At 45.6% G+C, this 7715-nt stretch overlaps 1 protein-coding gene across 1 annotated transcript; it reads right to left on the bottom strand.

Moving 5' to 3' along the window:
- Positions 1-652: 652 nt before the first annotated feature.
- On the bottom strand, positions 653-3090 carry LOC100825808. The gene is made up of 3 exons (XM_024458787.1): positions 1376-3090; positions 1196-1283; positions 653-1093 (listed from the first exon to the last, which is right to left on the bottom strand). Exons 1-3 carry the CDS (start codon positions 3088-3090, stop codon positions 653-655), a joined length of 2244 nt encoding a protein of 747 aa, XP_024314555.1.
- Between the last annotated feature and the right edge of the window lie 4625 nt (positions 3091-7715).

Below are 7715 nucleotides of genomic sequence, written 5' to 3'. Positions count from 1 at the left end.
AACCCCCTAGCCTGGCTAGCCCTACCGGGCTGGTGGCTTGCCAGGCAGCTTGCACGGTGCTGCCCGGAGCACTATCCTTGCGGGGAGCGGGTGAGGCGACCCACACGTCATGCACGGTGGCACCCCGTGTGCCACTGGTGCGACACATTCAAATGTATGGAACCTATGTTATGAAATGCTAAGTTATGTCCAGTTCGTTGGATTGAATATTTTTGAACATGTTGAAAATTAGGATGTGAAGATGACAAATAAATAAACTTGCATATACCCAACAAGACCTAAAAGTTTCAGCAAAAGATGAAATGAAAGGCAAACTAATGTAAGGTGCAAACTGAAAACTATGGGCCATCGTCTCCTTCGTCAAGTACTGGAGCAACGACTCCATCATCAACATACGTGTCATCGTCATCAATGTCTTCTTCTGGTATGTCCGCGTCATCAGGTTCAGGCATGGCTGACGCTTACGCATTTTGAATAACAGCAACATCACCAGTAACCGGTTCCACGCCAGTCCTACGCCAATTTGTCAGATCATCTTGTTTTTGTTGAACATTCATCTGTTCGACTCCTACTACAATCGATTCCACATCTCTATCACCTGGATCACCACTGTCTTCATCTTTATCAGGCATTGCAAACAGGTTCCTAGGTTTCAGTTTAAGGACGCTGCACCACTTAGTTTCTTTGCGCCTTTGACAAAACACACATGCTCTGCTTGTGTCGCCAGGATGTATGGCTCCTCTGAAAATCGATGCACAGTGGTATCAACATCGATAATCCCATATTCATCTCTTTTGTATCCTTTTGATTTGTCTTTATTTTCTTTTGGAACATCAAACCAGGAGCACTCGAACACTATGATTTCCTTCTCATCTGGAAAATCCAGGGTAATGATTTTGTCAATCACTCCGTACCACTCCATGCCTGCATCGCCCCTGACGACAATACCACTGTTCTGAGTGGTTGGTCTCTTCTCTATAGAAGCGGTCCGGAAGAGAAAACCATTGATGAGGCACCTATTGGACAGACGAACTCGATGATCCGGACCACGAGCTAGAGAGTATAGTTCTTTGTCTGCCAATTCTCCTTTTTCCTTCAGTTTTTAATTTGCAATTACAATTATTGGGACCTGTATTAGCTAGGAACATACATAATTTTGTGACCATAGCTAAAATTGAAATGAAATATCGCTCACCTCACGCTCAAACCATGACACAAATTGTTCCTTGTGCCTTTGTTCAACGTTTTTCGTGCTGGTTTTCTTCAATGCATCCATATGCTGCCTGCAATAGTATTGATTATAGAGGTTAATTATCAGTTCAATGTAGTCAACACATAGTATAAATTAATAATTTAGATTTTACATGTTGCTTACATTATCCATGGAGTGACTTTTTCACGGTTGGATAATATGTACTGCCTCATCCTTTGCAAAACAGAATGACTTACAGTATCGAGATCGTGCGCACGATTGTAGTCAATGCTTCCAAATACAGTTAGGCCACAAGGTGGTTCACTAACAGCGCTCCTTATTTGACGATCTGGCCTATTCTCCTCTGTAGAAACATCGTCAAAGAACCGAGAGCAGAACGTAAGGCACTCCTCTGATATGTATCCCTCAGCTATTGAACCTTCTGGGGCTGCTTTGTTCCTCACATAGCCTTTCAGGGTACGTAGGTATCTCTCAACTGGATACATCCATCTATAGCAAACAGGGCCTCCAAGTCTAGCCTCTCCAGCAAGGTGAACTGGTAAATGCATCATAATATCAAAAAATGCTAGGGGGAATATCATCTCAAGGCGACAAAGCGTTTCTCCAATAGATTTGTTAAGTTCTTCTAGTTGAGTAACCTCCAGCTCCTTCGAGCAAATTACGTTAAAGAACTTGATGAGTTGTACCAATGGGATCACTGTAGCTGGAGGCAATAAATGGCGTAACACCAAGGGTAATAGTTTTTGTAACATAACATGGTAGTCATGACTGTTAACTCCTGTAATCTTGCAACTAGTGACGTCAACACATCTCCTGATATTTGAGGCATAACCATCTAGCATCTTCACCTGCTGTAGAAATTTGCACAAGATTTGCTTATCTTCTTTCTCTAAGTTGTACAACGATGGTGGCAATTTGTATTTACCCTTGTCGATCTCTAGATGCAGATCCTTCCTAATACCCATATGTTCCAGATCAAGTCGAGCCTTCTCACCATCCTTAGATTTACCTTCTAAACCAAGCAAAGTCCCCAGCAAGCTCTCACACACATTCTTCTTAGCATGCATCACATCCAAATTATGGCGTATAAGCAATGTTTTCCAGTAAGGAAGTTCAAAAAAAATACTCTTCTTCCTCCAGTTGTGCCATCTATTGACTTCATCACGCTGCTTCCTCTTCTTTGATTCCTTTCCGAAAGTGACTTGCTCAAAACTTTCGTACTGCACCAATACCTCATCACCACTGAGAGGCACTGGCGACTCCCTGGTTTCAGTCTTGTTGTTGAAGCTGGCCTTGTTCCTTCGCCACCTGTGGCCCGAAGGCAAAAAACGGCGATGACCCATGTAGTAGTGCTTCGAACCGTAGTTTAACCACAAATGATCAGTTTCACTGTGACAATAAGGACAAACAAACTTGCCTTTTGTGCTCCAACCAGATAACATCGCATATGCATGAAAATCATTTATTGTCCAAAGTAGCCTTGCTCGTAGAGTAAAATTCTTCTTCACCTTGGCATCCCATGTTTCCACTCCTTTAACCCACAGCTCTTTAAGCTCATCGATCGGAGGCTGCAAATACACATCAATGTTCATTCCTGGAGATTTAGGCCCTGGTACCAGCGTCGACATCATCCAGTACGATTGTTTCAAGCACAACCAAGGTGGAAGGTTATAAGGAATTAATTTCACAGGCCGCGTAGTGTAAGTCACATTCAGCATCCCGAATGGATTGAAGCCATTTGATGCAAGTCCCAGCCTAACATTACGTGGATCCAATGCAAATTCCTTAAATTTGTCATCGACGTGCTTCCATGGCAGAGAGTCGGCCGGGTGCCTCAATTTCCCATCGCACACCAATCCTTCCTTGTGCCAACGCATGTACGACGATGTGATCTCATTCATATATAATATTTGCAGCCGAGGAATACGTGGAAAATATCTAAGTATTTTACGAGGAAACAACTTCTTCTTTACTCCATCATTGCTACTAGAATCGCCAACCCCATCAGGATCTTTATTTTTCCACCTACTTTCCCCACATGTTGGACAGGTGTCCATCTGTTCGTACTCTCCACGAAATAACACACAGTCATTCACGCATGCATGGATCTTTTGGTAGTCCAGCCCAAGATCTCGAACTACCTTCCGAATGTTCTCTAAGCTATTTGGAATACAATGTCCTTTGGGGAGCAAAAGACTGAATAAGTGAAGTATTTGCTCCATGCCTTGGTTGCTAATACCGAACATGCACTTAATCTGAAATAGCCTGACAATGAAATATACTTTGGTAGCCTCCTTGCAACCTGGGTACAATTCTTTCCGCGCTTCTTCCATTAAGTTGAAGAATTTCTTTGCAGACTCATTTGGCTCCTGTTTATCAGCACCCGTAATTTTCCCATCTATAGCACCACTGATTAGTGATGTAACCAGATCTTTGGTGCAGTCCACATCGTCATGTGCTCTGGCTTCACTAACATCCACACCATCATCCAAAACCCTACGTTCAGCAGCACGACGTTTATCTTTAATAATGAAGTCCTTATGAAACCCTCTTGCAAGCAAGTCCTGTTCAACCTGTATCTTTGTTTTGTATGTCAAGCCACGACACCTAGTACATGGACAGGGTGCAGTCTGACGATTGCTGCCGTAAAATGCTTCATCAATGTATTTAGCGAATCTAGTTTGCCACGTATTGTGTGTCGCATCCAATAGCATCCAACTATGATCATTGTGTGCCATTGATCTAGAACTTAGCAAAAAACATAGCGACATGCGTGAACACGAAATTTAAAGATCAATCAGCATTCGAAAAGAGCATACAAATATATCTTAAACACATATGGATGATCGATACGTCGTACATACCGTGGGAATTTCCGCGGGGGTCGCATGTACGATCGTAGCACCAGCATCGTCCTTGCTTTTCCCTTCTCGATTTTCTGGTTTCTAGGCGACCGACTTGTAGATGTATATATAGTATTTTTTTAGGAAAAGACGGAAATATAGAATCTAATTCTATTTCTAATCGGAGAACTATTCTATCTAATACCCGACGCACTCCTGGGCCGCCGTACGTGCCTGAGCGCCCTCCTGGGCTGAATTTGGGACCTTTGATTCCCCTACGTAGGCCCAACAAGGCCGCGGCGCACACAGGTGACCAGGGGTGGTATGTTTAGTCCCACCTCGACTATTTACAGTGATGTGGACCAGCTTAAATAGGATCTTCTCCTCAATGTATCGATCTCCTCTGACAAACAAGCTACATACTTAACCGCTCTGCCCGGTTGTCCCAGTGATCATGGGGCCCTCTTGCCAGTTGATTGGGTAATAAGCCTAGTCTCATCCAAGGCTCGATCGGGTAGTTGAAAACCCTCTCCATGCCAAATAGCAACCGCCCACATTTGTTGCAGTTGCAATATGGACTTGTGGGCTGTACATGGGCTTTTTTGCATGAATATTAACGGGCTGGGGTTGGGTAAGAGCATTTTTCTTTTTTAATATTACAAATAGCAACCACCCACATTTGTTGCAGTTGCAATATGGACTTGTGGGCTGTACATGGGCTTTTCCGCATGAATATTAACGGGCTGGGTTGGGTAAGAGCATTTTTCATTTTTAATATTACAAATAGCAAAACGGGCTGGTGTTGGGTAAGACCGTACTACTCTCAAGAAACAAAGAATATTAACGGGCTGGGGTTGAGCGCCCTCCTGGGCCGGTCTTGGGCCCCCCTACTCGCAGCCCAACAAGGCCAGGGAGCACACATGCGACAAGAGGTGGGATGTTTAGTCCCACCTCGCCTGTTTACGCGCACAACGACCAGCATAAATAGGTTCTTCACCCGCACGTATTGAACTTCTCTGGTAAACAACATATACGATCAACTGCCTACTGCCTAGGCCTAATTGGCTTTGTCGCCCTGGTGACTTTGTGATCCGAGGCTGCACTAGAGTGAGAACTCCTTTGCACGCCAATACGGCCCCTGTCATGGGTCCTTTTTTTTCAACGTTACAAATAGCAACCACTCCCATGTATTGCAATGATGACATGTCAAAGCCCACGATCCTAGTTGCCGTTGCTATTGCGAACCCACCACTTGCCCCGCATCATGTGTTCGTTGCTATTTGAACCCTCCACTTGCCGCGCATCAGGTGTTTGTTGCTATATCGAAGGCTCATATGCATCGATTACATTTTGCGTTGCTATCTGTGATGCACCTTTGCCAACATCCACAATTGCGTTGCTGTATCCTGGAGTTTGTTGCGATGCAGACAACAAGCACTTTCAACCTGACATGTCATTGCAATACGGATTACCTATATCTACCATGACGTAAAGAGTGGCCATAACCTCGTCCTAGTTGCAACGCAATACTGAGACGTGGCCATCTATTGTACATTTTCCAACCAGAATAAGCCCCACTCGCAACTCTGATCTGGCGATGCAACATGCCCCCCTTTTACCACCACATGACCCCCTATAGCAAGGAAAACCGATTCCGGTGGCAACAAATCCTATGTATTGCATCCAAACACACCTCGGGGCGACAAAAAAGGATGGCATGAGACGGAAAAATTAGTAGTGACACCATCTCACACAGTCCCTCTGCCCATCGATCACCGAGGCCAAAAACTGCCGGTGACCATAAAATTGATCCGGTAGTAGCCACCCCCTTGCTTGGACGTTCACGACCCTCTGAATTTACGAGTTTAACCCTGTAAGGTAAGTATTCCCTAGTTTTCGCAGATGGTACTCCTGGTCAATTGGACTAGAGTACCAATTGCATTGATCCGTTAGATGGAACGAAATGAACGGTCTAAATTTATTGAAGGGTACTGTAAAAGAGCTCTAAATTTATGGAGCACTTAAATTGATAGAGCACATACATGTCCAATTTTGTTTTCAAACTTATTGAGCTAACTCGTCAGTCACATGAGTTGAGCGGAGTTTAGTTTTGAACTCGTCGTGTTAATGCGTGGAATCACAACAAATACACTCCTTGTGGTCACTCAGGAATCGGTACATGCTGACTTGTTAGGACTACAGTTCGAACTACAGCGTCGAAGAAGGAACATGAAACACGTGAGGACGAACGAACAAGGTTCTCGATGCGCCATATTCGTTTTCCGTAACAGAACAAAAATAATACGAAGAGTACCAAGTACTAGCAAGTACTGCTACCAACTGCTGACGGAAATCAGACAGGGCCGGATTGAATCGTTCCACGGTGCTCGATCGAGCGGCTGTTGTGCCTTGAACGGCCACGAATCATGATTCATGATGGCCCTGCACCCGTGAGGAGCAGAAGGCTGCCCCTGCCGAGCAAATTAAACGAGTTATGACTCGTGTGGGTAGCGCGCGTAGGCATCCATCCCAGCATGCGTGTGGCAGTATACGTCATGATAACACCGAGCTAGCCAGAGCTCTCCGGCCGGCTTATTACCGTTTCCAGCTAGCACCGCAGTCATATCCTAACCGCACCGGCTTCCGAGCCCTTCGTCGTGTGCTCCGATTTTAGCTCCGATGGAAGGAGGCTCAAAGAGATCCATCGGCCGTCGCCGCCGTGCCCTCGTCTCGGCATTTGTAGCATTTTGTAAAGCTGCAGTGGAGGCAAGGGGCACAGCAGTCAGCGGACGAATGTCACGCGCCGGGGCACACAGCGGCAGGCAAGGACGCAAGCTTATCGCGTCTCGGCAGGCTTAGTGAAGAAATTGCCCTTCCTTTCAACAAAGGCCACCGTGGTTAGGCCTTGTTCGGTTGTGGCCAAACCCCACAAAATCAAGAGGAATGGCAGGGATTGAGAGGAAATGTAGTTTATTTTTTCTTTAATCCCTTCCAATCCCCCTCGAACCCAGAGGAATTTTTGGAAAACGAACAAGCTCTTAATGGGATTCGATCAGTTCCAGCCGCTTGATTAGGCATTAAAACTGATCGACCTAGCTAGTACCGGCGCTGGTCCATTCTAAGCTTTTGTGTCCTGCAGGTGTTCACCGTACTCGAGCTTGGCTGAACAGTAAGACCGTGAGATTAAGTTTAGAGCTCTTTTACTGTACCCCTCAATGAATATGGATCCTCCATTCTCTCTAATCCGATGGACAATGTTATACAGTACTCCAACGTGAAGAGAGGAGAGTACCACCTCAAAAACAAGGGAGTACCTTGAGTTTAGAGGTAAAAACGTAATCATCAAAGCGGCAGGGTATGTTTGGATACTCTGATCACGTTGTTCTTGATGTTCATGGCTCCGTACTTTACGGCTTACAGAACAGAATTGTAGCCCGCATTAATTGGCTTGTTGGACTCTTATTCCTCACTGGGAGAGGTCAACACCAGCAGCACTTGAAGGCCGGCGGCCAACGAGGAATGGTCGCCCAGGTCAGGACTCAGGACCGATCTGTCGGAGCGGCGGCAAGCGGCCAGTTTAAACCGACGATGACAAGGACGAGGTAGGGCCGCGGATCACCGAGCTAGGGAGCAGTTATCGGCGGAACAATCGTGTACGT

This window comes from Brachypodium distachyon, chromosome 2 (assembly GCF_000005505.3).
Source record: "Brachypodium distachyon strain Bd21 chromosome 2, Brachypodium_distachyon_v3.0, whole genome shotgun sequence".
Classification (NCBI taxonomy): domain Eukaryota; kingdom Viridiplantae; phylum Streptophyta; class Magnoliopsida; order Poales; family Poaceae; genus Brachypodium; species Brachypodium distachyon.
The sequence above is the reverse complement of the archived record's forward strand: the minus strand, read 5'-3'. Positions and strand labels throughout refer to the sequence as shown.

Excerpts from the sequence above, each read along its gene's own strand:
- LOC100825808 (XM_024458787.1), bottom strand. The coding sequence starts at position 3,090 with ATGCGTTGGCACAAGGAAGGATTGGTGTGCGATGGGAAATTGAGGCAC. Across the intron at positions 1,284-1,375 it reads AAAGTCACTCCATGGATAAT|GCAGCATATGGATGCATTGA; the intron begins GTAAGCAACATG and ends ATACTATTGCAG. Across the intron at positions 1,094-1,195 it reads TGTCATGGTTTGAGCGTGAG|GAAAAAGGAGAATTGGCAGA; the intron begins GTGAGCGATATT and ends TAAAAACTGAAG.